Genomic DNA, 25,586 nt, shown 5'->3' with positions numbered 1-25,586 from the left:
AGATGTGCTGAGCTTGTCCAGGAAGTTTTGTTTTTATTTGTTCTTAGGTTTGTTCTCTCCATCCCTTCCCGCCACTTCACCTTTCAAAATCAGTACATTTTCTGCCTTTACTCTTGTCTCTTGATTTCCAACATCTACCTAAGTTTGACCTCTCGCCGCGTTGTTCTGTCTCTCACGGTGTCGATATCCCTAGATAGGTGGTGGGCTAGAAAACCAGACCCAGCATGCTTTGGGTGCAGAACATGAACCAATCAGCCATCATCATCCTGAATGATTAAACAGGCTTGACGGCATGAATGACGTACTTCTGCTCTTAATGCGTTTCACACGTTCCCACCTGGGCCAAACATAGTCTTGGGTTTTGAGTATATGGTGACCAAAGACTTTGATTAATTCTTTACTCTGCGGTTGGAGCTTCATTGGGTCTACGAGAAGGTGTTTTCATTGAAGTTGGCTATAAATTAGCCGGTGCACCCTGCTGAGGAGGTCAGTTGATTCCTTGTGTACTGGAGCTACAGTTGGCACTGGTGAATACTCAAGTCACCTCTGAGTATATCACACAGAGCTTGGTTTGTACCAGAGTATCACTTGGCAAAGCAGAACTTAATTATCAAGATGTTGTTGAAATTCTTCATCTCTTCAGGGCAAACACAAGAATACCAAGTTTCAAAGGATAACAACAGTTTACGTCATAGATGCTGATTATTTGGAATGTTGGATCTGGTTGAGGCATTACCATGGAAACAGCTTTAGGGAACTGTGGACGCCTGGTCAATGAGAAAAGGTGCTAGGCTTGAACATGTACCTTGTGTTTGCAGTAGTGTAACTCTCCGAATATTTGTTCTGGCACTGGGCTTCCCAAATATGCTCTGTGGCGACATGCTGGCTCAGTGGTCAGCACCGCTGCCTCACAACGCCAGAGATCTGGGTTCAATTCCAGCCTCAAGTGACTGTCTGGCTATGTGGAGCTTACGCCTTCTCCGTGCCTGTGTGGATTTCCTCCGGGTGCTCCGGTTTCCTCCCACAGTCCAAAGGTGTGCAGGTTAGGTGGATTGGCAATGCTAAATTGTCCATAGTGTCCAGGGATGTGTAGGCTAGGTGGGTTGTCCATGGGATATGCAGGGGTTACAGGGTAACGGTGGGGGGTGGGTGGGTCTGAGTGGGTCGCTCTTCAGTGGGTCAATAATGATTTGATGGGCCAATTGGCCTGCTTCCATACTGTGGGGATTCTTTGATTCTATATAAATGCAAGTCCGTCTGTCTGTCCTTTCAAAGGCAGCTCCAAGTTGAGACTAGGGTGTTCTGCAGAGATCGGGCTTGTTCTGAGATGTGCAGGTTAGGGAGATTGGCCAGGCTAAATTGCCCCATAGTGTCCAAGGATGTACAGGTTATGCCAAAAACCAATTTTAAGATCTTTAGTCAGGCTTACGATGTGACCTACGTGCCTGTGCTGGAATCTACAGATATAAAAAAGGGCGCACTGCCTTATGTAGGCAAAGGCAATTTGAACATACATTGCATCATCTTAAAACAAAAGGACATGGGGGACAGGAGTAGCTGCTGCAGCTCCATGCCGACACACTGCCCAATCGGAATCTACCTCGCTTGTTTTGAGAATTAAGATTGACAGTTAACTGTTCTTGCTGCATCTCCATGGCAATGATGGTCCAACCAATTGCCATCCTCCTCTTATTCTGTACAAAATGATGTATCCCTTTTTCTCAAGGCTGTTTCTTGCATCCTAATCCTAATGAGTGTAAGATGAGAAACTTTGACCTTTTTAGCAAATTTTTAAGCAATCATTTATTTATGTCTTCTGCAAATTTCTCAAATGTGCCCACCCCCCCCCCCCAACCAAATTTGTGTCTAATATATGTCACAAACAGCAGGGGATTGAAAACTAAGTCCTGTGTGCTACACCAGTAGAAATCACTTTCCATTCACAAATGTATTTTTCAAGCATTGCCCTTCGCTTCCTGTCACTGAACAGTTTTGGATTGAACTTGTATCACATGAGTTTCGATACTTTCTTAACCGTCCACTGTGTGGGACCTTGTCAAACATCTTGCTGAAATCCATATAGACCACATCCACTGCACTACCCTCCAATCCTTGTTACTTCCTCAAAATGTCCAACTAAATTAGTAAGAGATTATCTACCACTAACAAAACCATACTGACTATTCCAGATTAATCTTTGCCTTTCCAAGTAACAGTTAATTCTATTCCTCAGTATTGATTCTAGCAACTTAGTCATCAGGATGACAAACTGTTTACAGGTCACTGACTGCGGGTGGTATTTCAGGGTCCATATCACTAGACAACGCTGAACACTGGGACTAAGTACAGTTTACTGTCTCATTTTCACACTGAATATCTAAACAAACAAGGTTGCCAACACTGCAGAGGCTCCACTGAAGTTTGAACTGTCTTACTGAAACTATTATCAATTTACTTTGGCCCAATTTTAATTTGGACCATGTGACACTGCTACCTATGTGCATTTCGACAGAGAATGAGGCTCCTTTATCATATTGATATGTTCATGAGCTGCACAGCATGGAAACTGACCCTTCGGTTCAACTCACCCATGCCGACCAGATATCCTAAATTAATCTAGTCCCATTTGCCAGCACATGGCCCATATACCTCTAAACCCTTCCAATTCATGGATCCTCCAGATGCGTTTTTAATGTTATTATTGTACCCACCTCCTGCACTTCCTCTGACAGCTCATTCAATGCACACACTGCCCTCTGCGTGAAGAAGTTGCCCATCAGATCCCTTTTTTAAATCTTGTCCCTCTCACTTCAAACCTATGCCCTCTAGTTTTAAACTCCCCTATCCTGGGAAAAATACCTTGTCTATTTACCCCATCCATGCCCGTCGTGATTTCATAAACCTCCATAAGGCCACACCTCAGTCTCTGACACTCCAGGGAAAACTGCGTGGGTTTTCTCTGGGTGCTCTGGTTTTCTCCCACAGTCCAAAGATGTGCAGATCAGGTGAATTGGCCATTCTAAATTGCCCATAGTGTTAGGTGCATTAGTCAGAGGGAAATGGGTCTGGGTGAGTTACTGTTCAGAGGGTCGGTGTGGACTTGTTGGGCCGAAGGGCCTGTTTCCACACTGTAGGGAAGCTAATCTAAAATTAAATCTAATCTAAAACAGCCCCAGCCTATTCAGCCTCTCCCTATAGCTCAAACCCTCCAACCCTGGCAACATCCTTGTAAAGAGTAAAAAGTGAGGTCTGCAGATGCTGGAGATCAGAGCTGAAAATGTGTTGCTGGTTAAAGCGCAGCAGGTCAGGCAGCATCCAAGGAACAGGAAATTCGACATTTCAGGCACAAGCCCTTCATCAGGAATGAGGAAAGTGATGATTTACAACATCATTGTAAATCTGTTCTGCACTCTCTCATGCTTATGAAGCAAGGATTGCCCTCCCCAGTGTGAAGGAACGTGGAACTTGAGTAACTGTGGGGAATACCACAAAAGATAAAACAAACGTAATGGGATTCCCCCTCAGTTTCTCTCCCTTTCTCGAGGAAGTAATTAAGAGAGGGGAGTTCTGCATCATCGGTCCAAATGACAGTAAACACCAACCTCCCATAAACCAAATCAGTTTCAAATTCTTTTGTGAGAGGTAGGCATCACTGGTGAACCCTTCCCTAATTGAATAGAGTAATGCGATTGGCCACTTCTGGGGCAGTGTAAGAGTTAACCATGTTACTGTGGGTCTGGAGTCATGTGTAGGCCAGACCAGGTAAGATTTCCTTCCTTGGAGGACATTAGTGAATCAAAAGGGCTTTCACAACATTAGAGAATGGTCATCATGGTCACTATCATTGAGTCCAGCTTACAGTTCCAGATTTTATTAATTGAATTTAAATTCCACCAGTTGCTGCTGTGAACCCAAGGGACCAGAGCATTGATCTAGGCCTCTGGATTACCAGCCCAGTTATACAATCACAATGCCATTTCCTCACTGAAAGTGATTCTTACAAAACAAAACATACATACGCTGTAGAGGCAATAAAAGATCTTTCTTTTATTTCTTTTCTTACGGTCTTATACTCCACAACCATTAACTACCATCTGCCATTTCTCAGCCCATTGGCCCATCTGGTCAAGACCCTGTTGTAATCTGAGATAACCCTCTTCTCTGTCCATACACCTCCAATTTTGGTGTCATCTGCAAACTTACTAACCATACCTCTTATGCTCACATCCAAATAATTTATGTAAATGACAAAAAGTAGAGGACCAAGCACCGATCCTTGTGGCACTCCACTAGTCACAGGCCTCCAGTCTGAAAAACAACCCTCCACCACCACCCTCTGTCTTCTACCTTTGAGCCAGTTTTGTTTCCAAATGGCTATTCTCCCTGTATTCCAATGAGATCTAACCTTGCTAATCAGTCTCCCACGGGGAACCTTGTTGAACGCCTTGCTGAAGTCCATATAGATAAAGTTTATTTGGACGCGCAAGCTTTCAGAGCGTTGCTCCTTCATCATGCAGCTTTGGGACAATTTTCAGGTAGTTTGAGCCAGGTTATTTTTCAATCCAAAACTGGTGTTATAGTGTCAGACCCTTCAGTCTAACTGCCAAACGTGATCTCAAACTGAACTAGTCCTACCTGCCTGCACTGGGCCCATATCCCTCCAAACCTTTCCTACATGTACTTATCCAAGTGTCTTTTAAACATTGTAACTGTGCCCACATCCACCATTTCCTCGTGTGAACCACCCTCTGCGTTTAAAAAAAATTGCTCCCATGTCTTTTTATGAAATCTCTCTCCTCTCACCTTAAAAGTTCTTTTCTTAAACAGTTGGTTTCAGTGCAGTTATTTTTTTGTCCATGACTGGACTGTCCCTCCTTCCTCTCAATAACTTTGATTTCATTATCTTTACCAATCGTGTTGATTAAATCATTGTGTTGTGAAGCAAAAGCAAATTTTGAGTCATCTGTGTTAGTCACTCAAACTGATTTGCAGATATTTACCAGGGCTAATCTTGTTTTTAATACCATTTATGTTTATTTACGCATTAAGGTTATAGAAGAGATTTTAAGGTGTGAATATTGCACTGATAAGTTAGGGAGATTTTGACAAGGATGATGTCACTGATAAGAATGAGCGAAAAGCCAGGCTAATACTCGTGGGACACTGGCTTAAACCCCACCATGGAGACCGCCAGAATTTAAACTTCATTATTGATAAATCTGGAGATTGTTGTAAAAACTCATCTGGTTCATATGTTTTCTTCAGGGAAGGAAATCTGCCATCCTTTACCTCGTCTGGTCTACGTGTAACTCCAGATCCACATTGATGTGGTTGGCCCAATGAAATAACCTGGTGAATCACTCAGTTCAAGGGTCGTTAAAGATGAGCATTAGTTGGCCTTTCCAGAGATGCCTATCCCATGATAAACCATGTGAAACAGATTTTTTTTTTAGATTAGATTACTTAGTGTGGAAACAGGCCCTTCGGCCCAACAAGTCCACACCGACCCGCCAAAGCGCAACCCACCCATACCCCTACATTTACCCCTTACCTAACACTACGGGCAATTTAGCATGGCCAATTCACCTGACCTGCACATCTTTGGACTGTGGGAGGAAACCGGAGCACCTGGAGGAAACCCATGCAGACACGGGGAGAACGTGCAAACTCCATACAGTCTGTCGCCTGAGTCGGGAATTGAACCTGGATCTCGGGCGCTGTGAGGCAGCAGTGCTAACCACTGTGCCACTGTGCTGCCCACGGTGCATATGCCGTTCCTAAAATTTGAGCATGTGTGCTTGTCTTACAATGCTTCTGTTTTTGTGCTAGAGTTTCTGTATATCAAGAGGTTTTGGAATATAGTCAGCTGTTTTTAACCTGTTATTTATAACCACAGTATCTGACACAAACTCCTGCACCCTTGCCCTTTAAATGCTCCTCTCTCTCGATTCTCGATTCTAGTCTGTGTCTCACCCCTTTCTGCCCTGAGGCTCTGGGCCTGTGTAAGTGTTACAGCTGGTGCCATTGCCCTGGTCTCTAGTCTAAAACACTGTGCCGAATATGTGAGATTAGATACACTAGCTCCATGGGCAGTATTTGGTACCTCCAATAGTGAACCAGGTCCCAATTGTTTTTAACTCAGTCATGGGATGAGAATGTCGCTGGATAACCAGCATTTATTGCCCACCCCAGTGAGCAGTTTGGAGTCAACCACATTGCTGTGGGTCTGGAGTCACGTGTAGGCCAGACCAGGTAAGGATGGCAGTTTCCTTCCCTAAAGGACATTCGTGAATGAGATGGGTTTTTCCAACAATCGACAATGGATTCCTGGTCATCACAGACTCTTGATTCCAGATATTTATTGAATTCAAAGCCCACTATCTGCCGTGGCAGGATTTGAACCTGGGTCCTCAGAACATTATCTGCGTCTCTGGGTTATAATACCACTCGGCCATTGCCTCCCCTTTACCTATCAGCTTTGCAGCAGGGGTCAGGGGACAGTGACTGGGAGTGGAATACTGACCTGCTATTTTTCCTTTCTTTACTCCCCACAGCACAGCCTACATTAGAGTTGCTGAGGTCATTGTGCGTCTCACTGAGAGGCTAGTGAGAGGGCGATCTGTCCTGATGTCTGGAGTTTAGTCCTCTATTATGTGACTGGTGAAACCGCATCTTTTCCTTGCAGTGCAAGAGTTTAAGTGGATATTTGATGAAGGTGTACAAAATCATGTGTCTAAAAGACCCATAACTAAATGTTGAAATAAGCAGCAAAAGCCTTTGAGACTTTCCAGGGTTTTATTGTGAATCTACAGTTTGGCACAAATGCTAGTTTCCACCGTTCCCTTCTGGACCCTTTCCCTGTCCAGAAACTGATTCCCTACTTGGGAAGAGTCTGTTTTGTGAAAAGGTACAGATTTCCTAAGCCAGCCCAGGCTAGGTGGCTCTCTGTATTTTAAATTTAATTTTAAATTCTGTGCTTTAATCTGCTTGTGTTGCTGCATTAGGAATGCGGTTACATTCATAGTGTAGAAGTGTCCTTGTGTGTATGAAACAGTTTGCACTGTTTGGCAGTGAAGCTTGTGTTTCGTTTCTGAGTTTGGTTGTGTCACTTCCTAACCTGAGTTTACAGCTGTAATTGGCACAAGTGGGGTGCTCTCAAAGCTGTTTGTCATGCCAACCTGAAGCCTCCAATGGCTGAGAGCCAGGCTGTTTATGTGTGAGTTGTTCTGTTGAGGATTCCTGTTTCCTCATGGCATTTTGATGCCTTGGTCCTTTCAAATTGTGCCACAGTTACAGCCCTCACATTTATTCAAGGTCCACCAGAATTCATCCTCACTGAGGGCCAGTTCTAAGGATCCTGCCACTTGAGTTAAGTGGTTTGAGGGTTCGAGACTGACTCCAGGAGTTTTGTTTTTTAATTCATTCACGGAATGAGGACAGCACTGGCTGGGCCAGCATTTATTGCCCATCCCTAATTGCCCAGGGGGCTGTTAAGAGTCAACCACGCTCCTGTGGGTCTGGAGTCACATGTAGGCCAGACCGGGTAAGGGTGGCAGTATCCATCCCTAAAGGATATTAGTAAACACGAAAGACAAGATGGGGGAAAGGGGAAGAGGGGGAAGTAGAGGTGGGGGGACAGAGGGAAAAAGTGAGGGAGAGAGATTGGGGGGAGAGGGACTGGGGGAGGGTGGGAAGCAGGGAGGGAGAGGGACTGGGGGGAGGGAGAGGGACGGGAGGAGGGAGGGAGAGACTACATGCGACACCAGCCCTACAGCAATGTGCTTGTCTCTTAACAGCTTTCTGGGGCAATTAGGGATGGGCCATACATTCTCACCTAGTCAGCGACAGCCCCATTCTGTGAATGAATTTTAAAAAAGACTTTTGGACAGGTACATGTTTATGGAAGGTTTATAGGGATATGGGGAAACTGGGCTAGTTTAATTTGGGAATCTTAGTTGGCATGGATGGGTTGGGCTAATGGGTCGGTTGACCATCTTGAGTGATAACTGATGTGTTTGGCCACCTCTCTCCAACAATTCGAAAACCTCAGACTGCTTGTGTGTAGAAATGGTAGAGATACGGAAATAGGAACAAAGTTCCCACTCGGCCCTCTGGCCTGTTGTATTGTTCCATGTCTGAACTGCTGGCTCTACTCCACTTTCTTGCCTATTCCCCACATCCTTGGATTTTTGAGCACTAAGGCAATCGATTGATCTCCTCGTTGAATACACTCAATGACTGACACCAACTAGCCATGAAACAACAGGACCAGCTATCCTTAGGAGTCACACATGCAGATGACAAGCAACATGAATTCGACTGGGACAACACTACTATTATAGGACAAGCCAAACAGAGAACAGCCAGGGAATTCCTAGAGGCATGGCACTCCTCCACAGATTCTATCAACAAACACATCGACCTGGACCCAATATACCGACCACTGCAGCGGACAGCTGGAACTGACGACCGGAAGCGGCAGATTCAAACCACTGTAAATGCCGGAGGAAGGATCACAGAAGCGTTTCACAGGAGGCTCCCAAGCACTGAGGATGTCACCTAGACGGGGGACGAAACGTCTGCAACACAAATTCCCAACTCGGCAAACAGAACCACAACAATGAGCACCTGAGCTACAAATCTTCTCCCAAACTTTGGACTGACCATTCTCTCGGATGCAGACTTCAAAAGAATTGCATCTGCAGACGTATCGCCATGTATTGTCGCTAATTTTGTTTTCTTTCATTAATTTGTTCATTAGCAGCATCGCTGGCTAGGCCCGAGTTATTGCCCGTTCCTAATTGCCCTTGGGAAGGGCGAATGGTCAGCCAGCCCATTACCCTGAGACTGTAGCTTCTAGACCTGTGCGCTCAAACCATAGGAAAAAGCATCTCCACCCTTTTATCATAGAGTCCCTACAGTGTGGAAGTAGGCCATTCAACCCATTGAGTCCATACCGACCATCCAAAGACCCATTCAGACCTCATCAAAGTGGGACTGTACTCAAGCTGCTCCCTGGTCAGTCTTGGACCTGTGGAACATTGGCCAGTTTGTACTAATCTCATGTAGCTGCAACTTTCATTTTTTATATATAAATATTTTTATTGAAAAGCTTTTGTAAATCTTTTACAAAACATTTATACATAAAGAAGAATAACACCATCAAAACAGAAAAAAACAGTATAAAGAACAAGGCCATAACATAGTACCATTGTTACTGAACAACCCACTATTCTACCAAAACCAACCTTAACTAAAACTAAACTACAAACATTGAGTCAATACTAGGTTAAATTACATTCAAGTTACTTAAATTATATAATGTCTTACTACTTTATTCTGTCTTACTCATCACGCCTCCACTGAGGCTCCCATCCCTGGGAATACCCCCTCAGTACCCGTATCCTTTTCCTTCCAGTCTCCTCCACCCGGGACCTCACGGGCACCCATAAAGGTTCTGACTATTATTACCGACCAGTCAGTTTCAATATAATTTAAAAAGGGCCGCCACATCCGATAAAAGTGTTCCATTTTGTGGTGCACCATATTTGTATCACCAGCTAATGTCAGCCCTGTAAGATATGGTGGTTTTTCTGACGTCCAACTTAGTAAAGTATTCCTCCTCAGCCACAACTTTCTGATGGAGGTTGAGGAAGGTCTAAGCCTCCTCCAAGTTTACTGCTTGGCAGCAGGAAATTTATTCCCAACTTCTTCCCACTGTTTTTTGGACATCTTTTAGCGTTTATAAATCATTGGATCGCAGGTTTTGGAATTCATCCAAACAAAATCCAAATGGTCGGCAAATCGATCATTTCAAAGCCAGTGTTTAAGTTTTGAATTATCGTTTCCACTTGTACAACAACTTGCATTTACATATCACCTTTAACTTAGCAACGGCATCCCAAGATGCTTTATTGGAGGGTTACCAAACAAAAGTGGGTTTGGATCGCACAAGGTCATGTGAGGACAAATGACCCTAAGCTGGTGGCCATGATGTGGAGGTGCTGGTGTTGGACTTGTGTGGACAGAGTCAGAAGTCACATGACACCAGGTAATGGTCCATCAGGTTTATTTGCAATCGTAAGGTTTTGGGGCTTTGCCTCTTCATCAAGAGAGTGTCTGACAAAGGGGCAGCACACTGAAAGCTTGTGATTGCAAATAAACCTATTGGAAGATAACCTGGTGTCGTGTGACTTCCGACTTTGACTCTAAGAGGCTGACTTTAAGAAGCAAGGAGCGGTTTAGAGAGGCAATTTCAATTCTTCAATTTTCTTCCACCTAACTCTCCTCAGACTCTTTTTAACTAAAACAGAAAATACTGGAAACATGCTGCAGGGACAGTGGAGAGGGAAACAGAGTTACTGAATCAGATCGATGACTTTTCTTCACAACCTGCTATTTAATTGGAATCATGGTTTGGATAAGTGACCCCCTGAAAGGCAAATTGGTCTTCATTTAATGTGTTATTGTGTCTCTATTTCAACTGCAGTCAGTCATTTGAAATGCAAATTCTGAGATGTCATCACCATAGGAAATGACATCACCAACCCAAGGAAACCTAAACACATAAATAGAAAGCGGGCACTAACACCAGTGCTTCACCGGAGGCTCACTGATGATGTTATCTAGTATGGTGACGAAACATCCGATAAAGAACCTTCCAGCTCAGTGAGCAAACTTACCATCCATTAAGTGCAAATGATTGGTTTAATTCTTGCAAATATGAAGGTCCCTTGCTACAGGAAAGCAAAAATTCTCAAGCAACAATGAAACCGCTGACTACCTTTCTCTCATTCACTCATGTGGCTAGTGCTGGCTAGACATGCACTTATAATCCATCCCTAGTTTCTCAGGAGAAGGTATTGTTGAGCTGCCTTCTTGAACTGTTGCAGTCCATTTGGTGGAGGTAGACCCACAATACTGTTAGGGAGGGGATGCCTGAATTTTGACCCAGTGACACAAGAAGGAACGCGATGCATTTCCAAGTCTGAATGGTGATTTACTTGGAGGGAAACTTGTAGATGGTCTTGTGTCCATGTATCTGCTACCCTTGTCCTTCTAGATGGAGGTAGTCATGGGTTTGGAAAGTGCTAAGGAACTCTGGTGAGATTTTGCAATGTATCTCTTTAGATAGTAGTAACAGTATGTACTGATAGTCAGTGGTGGAGGAAGTGGATATGGTGTCAGTCAACAAGGCTGCTTTGCCCTGGATAGTGTCAAGCTTGTTGGAGCTGCACTGATCCAGGCAAGTGAGGAATATTCCATCATGCTCCTGACTTGTGCCTTGTAGATGGTGGACAGGCTTTGGGGAGTCAGGAAGTGAGCAGGGTTCCTAACCTCTGACCTGCTCTTGTAGCCACTGTGTTTATGCAATGAGTACAGGTCCTTTTTGGTCAATGGAAATATCCAGGGTGTTAATAGTGGGGTTTAAGATTAGATTACTTAGTGTGGAAACAGGCCCTTCGGCCCAACAAGTCCACACCGACCCACCGAAGCGCAACCTACCCATACCCCTACATTTACCCCTTATCTAACACTACGGGCAATTTAGCATGGCTAATTCACCTGGCCCGCACATCTTTGTGACTGTGGGAGGAAACTGGAGCACCCGGAGGAAACCCACGCCGACACGGGGAGAACGTGCAAACTCCACACATTCAGTCGCCTGAGTCAGGAATTGAACCCGGATCTCAGGCGCTGTGAGGCAGCAGTGCTAACCACTGTGCCACCGTGCCGCCCAATGATGGTAACACCATTGAATGTCAACTGGTGGTGGTTAGATTCTCGCTTGTTGGTGATAGTCGTTGTCTGATTTATGTGGGGTGAATGTTACCTGCCACTTTACAGCCCAAGCCTGGATATTATTCAGATCTTGTTGCATTTGAACATGCACTGCTGCTGTAAGTGAGGAGTGGTGAATGGCTCTGAACACTGTGCATTTATTGGCAAATGTTCCCATATCTGCCCTTATGGTAGAGGGAAGGTCATTGGTGAAGCAACTGAAGATGGTTGGGCCAAAGACATTCCCCTGAGGAACTCCTGCAGCGATGCCCTGGAGCTGAGGTGACTGACCTCCAACAACCACAACCATCTTCCAATGTGCCAGTTGCAGCTACAAACAGTAATTTGGTGATGGTTGAGTAGTGAATATTGGTTAGGCCATGTAGAGAATGGACTGTTCTGGTGTAACCTCCAGCGTGATTAGGTAAGATCAGTGAGTTACTATAATACACTTGCAAGTTTTTCATCACTTTAGGGTAGGTCATTTCCTCCGGAAGCTTCCTTTTTACTGGCCCAGTGACCAAGGGGCTTGTTTTATCTACTTTCCCTGTTGGGTGTGTTTTATCTTTCATGAAGTTAGGTAGATTCTGATGCAGTTATTTTGGAAATGTAAGTGTTGATGTTACTGAGGAGATTGAGATGTCCCTGGTGTTAAAGAATGTCAACAGTTGGCTAAAACACAGCTTATGGTTAGATGTCTCTGGTCTGTGTATCACTGGCCTTTCCTTGTAGCTCAATGGCTGAAATTAAGTCAATGCAATATCTAAGCACAGACAATATGAATACTTTCTCAATGTTTGTGGTTACTTTCAGGAACTTTGCTCAATTGTATTTGACCTTAGCCTCTCTCTGTTGAGTCACATCCTGCACTGATAGTTTGAGCAAGTTTTCACTGAGTTGTTCCCAGACCTTTCCCCCTTTTTTCGTGCTTAACCCTGACAAAATTATTTAGCTTGTAGATTCGCCCCTTTCAGAGATGTCATTGCGCACCTCTGGAGCAGGTTGGGATTGAATTCAGGCCTCCTGATCCAGAGGTAGGGGCGCTACCACTATGTTCGAGTTGAGATGTCATGTCAGGAAACATAGTATGGAGTCCAGCAATGCGCTTGGCCTGCCATCGCAGTCTCACCATTGGTCTGCATTAAAGAACACCCAACATTTTCCAGCCCAACATTTCCACCTTGTTTCATTCACTGCCATGCACGTCAGTAATGGGATATTGCTTTTGTTATGTAGGAGTTTGCAGAACACCAAGTTGTTCTCTCTCTTGCAATGAACAACTTGACAACCTTTGGACTGATTAAATGGCATCCATCAGACGTGGTAAATCAGCGACTAATCAATGTTTAACTAAACAGTACAGTACCTCCTGCACATGGAAGAAACCAAGGCAGATTGAGATGTTCCATGTTCAAAGTTGCTTCCTGAGATCATTTCCAATTGCAATTGATGGTATAAGGTGCAGTGTTGCCCTTTTAGAGATGTCATTGTGCACCTCTGGACTTGAACCTGGACCTCCTGGCCCAGAGGTAGGGGCACCTCCACTGTGTTTGAGATGTTCATGAGTAGCTCAGATTCTGACCATTTCCAATTGCGATTGATGGTGTATGGTGCACCATTGCCCTCCATATCTTCAGGCCTTTCTTAAGGAGTAGCTGTCCAGATTTATGCAATGCATGACAACTCCTGTTGACAAATTGACGCTGACAGCTGGCATTGTGGATCTTGAGTGTTAGTGTCAATGCCCTAAATTTGCTTTGACCCATACCCATGGACTGTGTGGGACTGAGTAGGGAATCTCATTGTAGCTGTAGGTCAAAGTGAACTTGACCCAGGCACAAGGTTGGATCTGCCATGATAATGTATTACCATGTGGATGAAATCATATCATAGAATCCCTACTGTGTGGAAACAGGCCATTTGGCCCTATAAGTTCACACCAACCCTCTGAAGAGTGACCCACCAAGACCCATTCTCTTACCACTCTACATTTTCTGACTAATGCAGCAGACCCACACATCCCTGAACACTATGGGCAATTTAGCATGACTAATTCACCTAACTTGTACAGCTTTGCGTCTCTATTGAACATTGTGGTTTTCACTTGCGCACACTATTTCTGGACCCATGATAGCCCATTAATAAAACCTAGGAGAAAGTGAGGACTGGAGATCAGAGTTGAAGAGTGTGGTGCCGGAAAAACACAGCAGGTCAGGCAGCATCCTAGGAGCAGGAGAATTGATGTTTCGGGCAAACGCCCTTCGTCAGGACTGAGATGTTGCCTGACTGGCTGTGCTTTTCCAGCACGTTAATAAAACCTGTATTCCAGTAACATTCATCGGTCATGAATGAACATGGCTCAGCTGCTAATCTGTACTCTGCAGCTCTTCACAACTGAACTAAGAAGAATGATCAAGCCCCACCTTTTTTTCCACAAACTGTCACCAAATGTATAAAAACCCAATGAGAGCATCAAGGTGACCAGTTTGCCAGCTTGCCTGCTGTTCAGGACAAAGGTAATTCACACCAAGTTGCATCAATAACATCAAATAATTCTGTTGATTGTGACAAATTTAACTTTACATCAAAAACAGAGAGAAAAAAAGATTCATAATCTACACCTATCCTCCTTAAACCTGTTAGCTTTTAAAGAATACCCAGCCCAAATACATGTGCATACTTGTTTATAATTTAGACAGGCAGTCTGACACTTTTATTAAAGGTGGAAATAAAAGTCTAGATATGGAAGAAAGGTTCTGAAAATCAAAAGTCTAGATCACCTTTTCCAGTTCATGTTGATTTTTGGTACTGATCATCTGTAAGCTGTTAGTTATTCTTCACTTTAAGAGTTGATCGAGTGACCTCTGCCTTTTCCTGTTTAAATTGATTTTAATCTATCAACGTAGCCAGCTGCAGATATCTCTGGTTGCTCTGCACCCTTTAGAATTGTAGCATACTGCTGTTCAACCAATCCAAAGCCAGCATCAAGCAGTTTTTCCTTAACTCAAATACTGTTGGTGCCATGCTTGTCTTGTACTATCCCATCATTGCTTCGCAAAGCAACTTTGTCTTGCACAGTTAAGAATGTTCACCTCTTGACTTTTTTTCCAGACTGGAAACCCATCCAGGTATTTTTGCAATATAGCAGTGTCCAACTTCCATTCCAGTTTGAGTTGATTTCATTTATTGTAGTCACGTGTACCTAAATACAGAGAAAAGTTTTGTTTTGCGTGCACTACAGGCAGATCGTAGCAAACGAGACATACAGGTGCTTAGACAGAGCAAGGCAAACACAGCAGGTGCACAAAGCAAGATCAATATTAGATTTGAAATTAGAGAGGTCTATTTAGCAGTCTAATAACAAAGGGGAAGAAGCTGCTCTTGAACCTTTGTGTGTGTCTGTGTGTGTGTGTGTGTTTAAGCCAATGTATCTTCTGTCTGATAGGGGAGAGAGTAACCGGAGTGGAAGGGGTCTTTTGGCTGTCTCTCTGTGGCAATGAGTGTAGATAGAGTCTGTAGATGCGCGCTTGGCTTGCGTGATGGTCTGGGCTGTGCGCACAACTTTCTGTAGTTATTTATAGCCCAGAAAGGAATAATGCGTGCCACGTTACAATGTTGTATATGGCTTTCTGCTGCTTGCCATTGATTCCTGGGATGGCAGGGTTGACATGGGAAGAGAGACTGGATTGGTCAGGACTATATTCCCTGGAGATTAGAAGAATGGGTGGGGATCTCAAAGAAAGTTGTAACCTTCCGACAGGACTGGAGATGGAGCATCCAGGGAGCTGGGGAGTCCAGAATAGGGGTTATAGTTTAAGGATACGGGGTAGACCATTTATGACAGAGATGTGAAGTTCATTCACCTAGAGAGTGGTGACCCTGTGGCGTCAGAAAGATGTTGAGGCCAAAATACTGAATGTTTTCAAGGAGTTAGCTGTAGTTCTTGGGGCGAAAGGGATTGAAGGAAAAAATAGGAATGGGGACTGAGTTGATTCCCAATGAAGGGCTCTGGCCCGAAACGTCGATTTTCCTGCTCCTCGGATGCTGCCTGACCTGCTGTGCTTTTCCAGCACCTCTCTAACCTAGCCTCTGATTTCCAGCATCTGCAGTCCTCACTTTTGCCTGACTGAGTTGAACGGTCAGCCATGAGCGTGCTGAATGGTGGACCAAATTGAAGGACCGAATGGCCTACTACTGCGCCTAATTTGTGTGTTTTTATCATAGAATTGGCAGTAAAAGTCCGGAAATGGAAGACAGGGGAAGAACTCTGGGCGGGAAACATCACAATCGCCAGAGAAATGTTTAATTTGTAGGAAGAACTTATGAGCACCTTGGGTTTGATGGGTTCGGCTGCTTTGGTATCAGAAAGAATCCTGAACTGTTGGTTTTGCAGCACCGAGTCCATTAGTACCTCGTTTGGACTGTGCCACAACATTTCACAGAATCGATTGGGAATTACATCGGATACGACAAATGACCCATTTTAAAATTTGGAGCTGGCGATGGAAATTTTGAGAATACTTGTCATGTGATAAAGCAGTGTTCTGTGTCACAGGCACAGCAGTCTCTTAGGCTTCAATCACCATCTCCTGCTGCTGGGCTGTATGATGCAGGTAAAGACCAAATGTGAAGGTGATTCCACAAGTGGGGAAGTACACATCCACGGACTGGATAAATTCAGTAGTCACTATTATTTCCAGTGAGGAAATCAGAAGAAGCTGTCTCTACCCAGGAGAGTAGTGACATTCTGGAACCTTCTACTACCTAGGGTGATTTAAAAAAATGTATTCATTCACGGGATGTGAGCGTAGTTGGTGAGGCCAGCATTTATTGCCCATCCCTAATTGCCCAGAGGGGAGTTAAGTGTCAACCACTGCTTTAGGTCTGGAGTCACGTGTAGGCCAGACCATATCAGGATGACAGTTTCTTTCCCGATAGCACATTCGTGAATCAGAATGGGTTTTTCCTGACATGTACTCACCTTTCAAACGTTGTAATTGTACCTGCATGCATTATTTCCTCAGGTTTCGTGGTCATCATTAGACTCTTAATTCCAGATTTTTTTTAAAAATCGAATTCAAGTTTCGCCATCTGTCATGGTGGGATTCGAACCCAGGTCCCCAGAACATTACCTGGGTCTTTGGATTAACAGTCCAGCGATAATATCACTAGAGTATCGCGTCCCCCTAACCTCAATCTCTTCAAGGGAAAGCTGGATGTGCACATGAGGGAGAAAGGGCTAGAAGGTCACACAAATCTGGTGTGATGGAGCAAGACATGAGGGGGCTCATGTATCAGCGTAAACACCAGACCTGGATTCATTTGCCTCTTTCTGTGCGGCTGGTTCCACATCATTCTGTGCCACTTATTTTTCCAATGAGTTCCTTCCTTCCCTGTGTGCAGCAGTTTTGTTTTGCTCTCACCATGCGTCTCTCGCCTTCCCCTCAGGTTATACTCCTGCTTGGCCAATGGCAGTGCCGATGAGTTCCAGCGAGGGGAGCAACTCTTCAGAGTGCGGGCTGTCAAGGATCCACTGCAGATCGGTAAGCTGTTGCCTGGCAATCTCGTCGCCTGTGCGTGCCATCTCGTGTAATGGGCCATTCCGGTTTAACAAACGGGCGCAGGGTTCATCCGGAAGGCGACCGTGGTTGGTTTGTAGACATCGCGCGTTGTTTTGCAGGACCCGGAGACTTTTAGATGGGAGGGAAAATTGGATGGAGTTATTACTTTCCCAACAGAGGGAGCTGAAGGGATGTATTTTAAAGGTGTACAGTTATCAGGAGGTCCAGCTGGAGTTGGACAGAAAAGGGCTGTTCCCCCGAGCGAGTAGATTACTAACCAGAGGATAGAAATTTCCAGAAATTGCAAGCTGGAAGATTGGATGAGATAACTCGATTGGACAGCAGAGATATGATGGGCTGATTGGCTGCTTCCTGTGGTATGAGTTATCTTTTTTTAATCAGTCTCTTGTCTCTCTCTGCTTTTTAACCTAACTTTTGCCCTCGCTTTTTGTTTGCCTGGTTTGTATTGAGAGGTTGGTGATTCTGAGAGAAGGAGGGACTAGCCCTGTGTTGTCTCAACATTGGAAGGAAGACAAGCAGGTTGGGTGATGGACTTTGTGGAACACCTATGTTCTGTCTGTAAAAATGACCCCAATCTTCCAGTTGCCTGTCAGTTCAATACACCCCTGTGTTCCCAGGCCGACATCTCTGTCTCGGGCATGCTACAGTGTTCCATTGAATAAAAGCTGGAAGAACAGCATTTCATTTTCCGCTTTGGGGATCCTGCAGCCTTCAGGACTCAGTATCAAGTTCAGTAATTTTAGGGCCTGAACACCACCTGTGTCCTTTACCAACCCCTGTATTCCCAGACCCTGTCATGACATGAACTGCTTCCAGAACAGCCTATCCATTTTCACCTACTTAGGGTTCACACGATCAGCTTTTCTCTTTCGCTCACTCATTATCTCCCTTTATCTGTGGAATTGTCACACTCCGTCTCCACGTTCCATCTCGGTCTATCCACTCCTTTTCCCCCCCACCCATGCTCTGTCTTCACCATATATACCACATTTTCCTAGCTACTATCAGCTCTGAAGAATGGTCACTGCACTTGGATCATTAACTCTGTTTCACTCTCTGTTTACAGATGCTGACAGACCTGCTGAGTTTCTCCAGCAATTCCTGCTTTGGTTAGGGACAGCCCTGAAGTCATACAGCATGGAAAAAGACCTTTCGGTCCATACTGACCATAAACTAGTCCCACTTGCTTGTGCTTGGTTCATATGTCTCAAACGTTTCTCATTCATGTACTTACCTTTTAAAAGTTGTAATTGTACCTGCATGCATCATTTCCTCAGGAAATTCATTCCACTAAGAACCACTTTGTTCTTTTTGACTCTTTCTCCTCTCACCTTAACAATATGCCCCCTAGTCTTGAAATTCCCCCCACCCTATGGAAAAGACACCTGCCGTTCATCTTATCAAACCTCACATGATTTTAAAAGATGGAAGAACAGATTGGGCAGCAGATCTTGGAAAGGAGCAGATGTAAACAGTTGTTGTTATGGGTGACTTCAACTTTCCAATATTGATTGGATCCTCCTTAGTGCAGATGGTCTGGATCCCATTTTGTCAGGTGTGTCCAGAAGGGATTCCTGACTCAATATGTAGATAGACCGACTGGGGGGGAGGCCATATTGGATTTGGTGCTAAGCAATGTGTCAGATCTCTCTGTGGGAGAGCATTTTGGTCACTGTCACCGAAAAGCTCTCCCACAGAGAGATCTGACACGTTGCTTAGCACCAAATCCAATATGGCCTCCCCCCAGTCGGTCTACCTATATATTGTGACAGTGACCACAACTGTCTCACGTTCTCCATAGCCATGGAGATGGATAGGAACAGACTGTATAGGAAGGTATCTAATTGTGGGAGGGGAAATAAGACAGGAGCTGTGGATTATAAATTGATAACAGTTGTTCTACAGGAAATGCACAACAGAAATGTGGAGGCTGTTTAAGGAACACTTGCTTCAAATGTTGGATAGCTTTGACCCACTGAGACAGGCAAGGAATGTTAAAGTGAAGGAGCCTTGGATGACCAGAGCAGAGGAGCTTCTTGTCAAAAGGAATAAGGAAGCAAGGATCTGGCATAGTTTTAGAGGATTACGGGGTAATTAAGAAAGAACTCAAAAATGGACTGACGAGAGCTCAGCAGGGGCACAATAAAGCCTTGGCGGGAAGGCTTAGGGAAAACCCAAAGGCATTCTACATGTAGGTGAGGAATAAGAGAATGATCAGAGAGAGGGTAGGGCTGATCAGGGATAGTGGAGGGAACTTGTGCCTGGAGTCTGAAGAGCAGAGGAGGCCTTAAATGAGTTCTTAGCTTCAGTATTCACTAGAGAGAGGGACCTTGCTGATAGTGCGAGCACCATGGACCAGGTTAATAGGCTTGAACAGGAGGTGGATGTGCTGGAAATTCTGGGAAGCATCACGATGGATAAGGCCCCAGGGTCGGACCAGATATATCCAAGGTTACTATGGGAAGTGAGGAATGAGATTGCTGCAGCTCTGGCGATGATCTCTGCATCCTCACTCTCCATGGGAGTAGTACCAGATGATTGGAGGGAGGCAAATGTTCCTCTGTTCAAGAAAGGGAATAGGGAAATCCCGGAATTTATAGACCAGTCAGTCTTAGGTCTGTGATAAGCAAGGTACTGGAAAGGATTCTAGAGCTAGGATTTATGACTATTTGAAAAACATAGTTTGATTAAAGATAGCCCGCATGGCTTTGAGAGGGACAGGTCATACCTCACAAGCCTTATTGAGTTCTTTGACGATGTGATGAGACAAGTTGATGAAGGTTGAGCAGTGGATGTGGTGTGTATGGATTTCAGTAAGACATTTCATAAGGCTCCCCACGGTAGGCTCATTCAGAAAGTTGGGAGTTATGGGATACAGGGAAATTTGGCTGTCTGGATGCAAAACTGGCTAGTCGAAAGAAGACAACCAGTGATAGTGGATGGAAAGTATTCTGCCTATGGTGAGTGACCAGTGGTGTCCCACAGGAACCTGTTCTTGGGTCCTGCTCTTTGTAGATTTTACAAATGACTTGGATGAAGAAGTGGAAAGGCAGGTTAGTAAGTTTGCCAATGACACAAATATCAGTGGTGTTGTCGATAGTGTCAAGGGCTGTTGACAGATTGCGGAGCTGGGCTGAGAAGTGGCAGATGGAGTTCAACCTGGAAAAGTATGAAGTGATTCATTTTGGATGGTCGAATTTGAATACTGAATACAGGGTTAAAGACCGGTTTCTTGGCAGTGTGGAGGAACAGAAGGATCTTGGAGTCCATGTCCATAGATCCCTCAAAGTTGCCATCCAAATTGATAAGGTTGTTAAGAAGGCATATGGTGTATGGCTTTCATTAACAGGGGATTGAGTTTAAGAGTTGCGAGGTTTTGCTGCAGCTCTATCGAACCCTGGTTAGACCACACTTGGAATTTTGTGTCCAGATCTGGTCGCCTCATTATAGGAAGGATGTAGATGCTACAGAGTGGGTGCAGAGGAGATTTACCAGGATGCTGCCTGGATTGGAGGGCATGGCTAATCTAGAGCGGTTGAGTGAACAAGGGCTTGTCACACTGGAGAGGAGAAGGAAGAGAGGTGCCTTGATAAAGATGTAGAAGGTAATGAGAGGCATAGACAGAGTAGATAGCCAGAGACTTTGACCCAGGGTAGAAATGGCGGTCACAAGGGGTCATAATTTTAAGGTGATTGGAGGCAGGTATGGGGAGATATTCGAGGTAGATTCACGCAGAGAATGGTGGGTGCGTGGAATGCACTGCCAGCGGAGGTGATAGAGTTAGATCCATTAGGGACATTTAAGTGGCTGCTGGGCAAGCAGATGGACAGCAGTAAATTGAGGGGGGTGTAGGTTAGATTGATCTTAGGTTAAGATAAATGCTTGGCACATCATCATGGGCAGAAGGGCCTGTACTGTGCTGTACTGTTCTATGTCTGAAATATGTTTATAGAGTAGCCAGATTTCTTGCTGTAGTTGTGCCCCATGTCTGTTGGCCATTTAATGGCACTTTTATGTGCCCTGTCCAATAGTAGCTGTTATTGTAACAGCCAGCTCTGCATTGCCTCTAATCTGACACTGCATCTGATAGTTCTCCATGATCAAACTCTGGAATGCAGAGTAACAATCCATTTTCCAAGTTCCACTGAAACAGCATTTAGAAGGCCCCTTTACTCTGTCTACGGACTTGGTCTGAATGTGAAGCTTCCACACTGGCTATGTCATGCAGTTTCATATTTCAGGGGATCTGATGGAGCTCATGATTTGTTTGAAACTTGCTAAGCCCTCTGTTAAGCTACAAGTGATATTGCCAGTGCAAACCAACTACTACTTCCAATAAAACCAAGAACTGCAGGTGCTGTAGTTGTGAAACAAAAAAACAGATTGCTGGAGGAGCTCAGCAGGACTAGCAACATCTGTGAATATTAGAGTTAAGTGATCCATTTCTGAAAAATGGTTCATTGGTTTTGAAGATCTTTGGAATCGTACAAAAAATCTGGGTGGTGCTGCATGCCTAGATTTCTTCAGCCTTTAGAGTCGTACGGTCATACAGCACAAAAACAGACCCTTCGGTCCAACACCTTCATACTGACCAACTAAACTAGGCCTATTTGTCTGCATTTGGCCCATATCCCTCTAAACCTTTCCTATTCATGCACCTATCCAAATATCTATTAAAGTCTGTAACCGTACCGGCATCTACCTTTAATAATAGCAAAACCGTCTACAGGGTTCTGCCACATCTCGTAAAGCTTTTGGCTTTACGAATTGTTTTGATGGCTGGCAATGGATAGTTAAGCTACTTTTCGTGAAGTTGCTTGAGAGGGGCTCCTCCTTTTTTTGTGTTTGGTTCTTCCCTTAAGATACTGAGCGAGGCAAGATCAGCGGGGGGGGGGTGAGTGCAGAGTCTCCATACTTCCGATGATTGTTACATGAAGCCAGACTAGTGCATTAAGAAAGGTTTTGAATTATAGGTTTCATTTCAACAAATTTGCTGGTTCACTGAAGGAAATATGTTTATAGGGTATTATGTTTATAGGGAAATATGTTTATAGACCAGGGATTTCTAACGGGTCATTGTGTAACGAACCAACACATGTGCACATGCAGCCCCCGATGAAATTGCTTCACATTTGGAAAACATTAGCAAAGTTGTTTGTTTGCAAACACCGACTTTGGATGACTCTTCACGAAGCATTGGCTGTATAGTGCTCAGAACTGAAGTGCTCCCAGTAGCCATGGCACAGGCTTTGGAATCGCACATTATTTTCTGTGGCTGCTATCCACACCATGCTGGTTATGTCATCTCGTTTTCAATCTGTGAGGGTTTTTGACAGAGGCTGCCTGTTTCCCTGCCAGTGTTTGTCATGAAGTCACACAGCGTGGCCATCTGTACTTGGGCCACTGTTCACCCTGCACTTCCCAACAAATGTTACAGTGTCCTGCTGGTCAGTTAGCCTGACTGGTACAGGGCTGGCGCCTCTCCTAAAAACAAGACAATTCCCCAACACCATCCACCCACCATTCGACAACATGGGCTACCTTTGGTTCACAGTTCAATTTGATTTTTAACTCCACCGTGGTTAAAAGGTAAAATCTCGACCTCAATGTTAAGTATCTCTACTTAGAGTCATAGATGTGGAGGTGACGGTGTTGGATTGGGGTGGACAAAGTCAGAAGTCACATGACATCAGGTTATAGTCCAACTCCTGATGAAGGGGCAGTGCTCTGAAAGCTTGTGATTTCAAATAAACCTGTTAGAATGTGACCTGGTGTCATGTGACTTCCGACTTGGAGTCATCGAGATGTACAGAATGAAAATAGACCCTTTGGTCCAACTCGTCCACGCTGAAAAGATGTTCTAAACTAATCTAGTCCCATTTGCCAGCATTTCACCCATATCCCTCTTAAACCCTTCCTATCCATGTACCCACTTAGATGCCTTTTAAATGTTGCAATTGTACCAGCCTCCACCACTTCCTCTGGCAGCTCATTCCATACACACACCATCCTCTGCACGAGAAAATTACCCCTCAGGTCCCTTTTAAATCTTTCCCCTCTCACCTTAAACCTATGCCCTCTAGTTTTGGACTCCCCTGCCATGGGGAAAAGACCTTGTCTATTTATTCTATCTATGCTCTTAGGATCTTACAAACTTGTATGAGGTCACCCCTCAGCCTCCGACGCTCCAGGGGAAACTCCCCAGTGTTTTCAGCCTCACTCCGTAGCTCAAACACCCCAATCCTGGCAACATCCAGATAAATTTTTTCTGCAACCTTTAATAATTAAGTCCTCTGGATAACGCAGCTGATTTCCATTTGGTTTGAGGCTGAAAGCAAGCCTTTTCTACAAAGCAACCCCTTGAGCAACTTAAAACCAAATGTCACCTGCTTTGTTAACAATCTGCATTTGCAGACTTGCTTTTCCTTGTCATTTGCTCCCTACTTGCTTGGATGGACGTAGCTCATGAAACTTGGCACCACCCAGGACACAAGCATCCACTCCCTCCGACACCGACACTCAGTAGCAGCAGTGTGTAACCATCTACAAGATGCACTGCAGAAATCCTGAGACGACACCTTCCAAACCCATCCAGAAGGACAAGGGCAGCAGGTACATGGGAATGTCACCACCTGCAAGTTCCCCTCCAGACCACTTCACACTAAGGTCGAGATTTTACCTTTTAACCACGGTGGAGTTAAAAATCAAATTGAACTGTGAACCAAAGGTAGCCCATGTTGTCGAATGGTGGGTGGATGGTGTTGGGGAATTGTCTTGTTTTTAGGAGTGAAGCCAGCTCTACACCAGTCGGGCTAACTGACCAGCAGGACACTGTAACATTTGTTGGGAAGTGCAGGGAGAACAGTGGCCCAAGTACTGACTGTCACTGGGCCGGAATCCTGGAATTCCCTCTCCCACAGCATTGTAGGTCGACCTACAGCACATGGTTGAAGAAGGCAGCTCACTAACTCCTTGCCGAGGGTAATTAGGAATGGGTGGTCAATGGTGGCCCAGCCAGCAACACCTGCATCCCCTGAATAAATAAAGAAAATATCCATTTTCCAAACACTGAGCAGGAACTAAATGTTGAGTTGATAATGAGCTGTCTGATGCAGTCACAGCTGACTGACCTGTACTGAGCACTTTTGGAATGTAAAACCCTATTTATCATCAATAATTGTTCCTTGGTTTCAGAGCTGGTGCTAAGTGTAATATGATGAGAATGCGTATGTTCATGATATGATGTACATGATACCAACAATCATATGCCATTGACATGTTGAGAAAGGAGCTGATTAACTGTACAAGAGATCTGTAATCCAAAGATGAGTAGTAGTCTGTATGTAATGATATTAAAGTAAGAGTTAATTGGACCTCGCGAGAGGCCGGCAATTGTTGCTCCTAATTAAAGCTGAGGCAGAGATGTAGCAAATTCAGAGAAAGAGCACCTTAGTGTAAGATAGAGTTTCTGCAATGTGGGATGGATTACAGACGCTCATGATTGTAGGCAGGATGCAAGAGGACTGAGCAACAAGAGTTGTGTAGTGTCGGGGTAGACCCATCCAAAGTGTTATTACAAACCAGGACAGAATGGAGCATGATAACAAATCCATAAAAACGAAAGAAGCGTGGAAGATGGGCCATTCAATCCTTCAAACCTGCTCTGCTATTCGTTATGATCATAACCTGATCATCGAGCTCAATATTCTAAATTCCCCAGTGCCTTCCCCACCCCTCCCCATATCTCCTGATCCCTTTCGCCACAAGCTATATCTCCCTCCTTCTTGAAAACAACATAATACTTTGGCCTCAACCATTTGCTGTGGTAGTGAATGCCACAGGCTGATCACTCTGTGGGTGAGGGAATTCCTCCTCTTCTCAGTCTGAAAAGGTTTATCCCTTATCATTTACCTGTAACTCTGGATTCCCCTACCATTTTTTTCTTGATTCATTTGTGGGATCTGGGCGTCGCTGGCTGGCCTAGTTGCCCGAGGAACATCCTTCCTGCATCTAACCTATCTGGTCCCGTTAGAATTTTAAACGGTTTAATGAGATCTCCTCATTCTTCTGAACTCCAGTGAATACAATCCTAACCGACTCAATTTCACCACATGCATCAGTGCTGCCATCCCAGCAATCAAGTTGGTGAGCCTTCACTGCAGTCCATTTATCGCCAGAACATCCTTCCTCAAGTAAGGAGACCAACATTGCATGCAATATTCC

The 25,586-nt window shown here is 44.6% G+C and overlaps 1 protein-coding gene across 3 annotated transcripts in view; it reads left to right on the top strand.

Annotated features, from left to right (window-relative positions):
- The window catches only part of zswim8 (zinc finger, SWIM-type containing 8), a 183,809-nt gene that overhangs the window by 47,692 nt on the left and 110,531 nt on the right, over positions 1-25,586 (top strand). For all 3 annotated transcript variants that reach the window (XM_060854349.1, XM_060854348.1, XM_060854351.1), the window contains exon 4: positions 17,230-17,324. In XM_060854349.1, coding sequence (XP_060710332.1) covers positions 17,230-17,324 — 95 coding nt within the window. The remainder of the gene's footprint in view (positions 1-17,229; positions 17,325-25,586) is intronic.

Source organism: Hemiscyllium ocellatum, chromosome 43 (genome assembly GCF_020745735.1).
Source record: "Hemiscyllium ocellatum isolate sHemOce1 chromosome 43, sHemOce1.pat.X.cur, whole genome shotgun sequence".
Classification (NCBI taxonomy): Eukaryota; Metazoa; Chordata; class Chondrichthyes; order Orectolobiformes; family Hemiscylliidae; genus Hemiscyllium; species Hemiscyllium ocellatum.
This window is presented reverse-complemented; position numbering and strand designations above follow the sequence as displayed.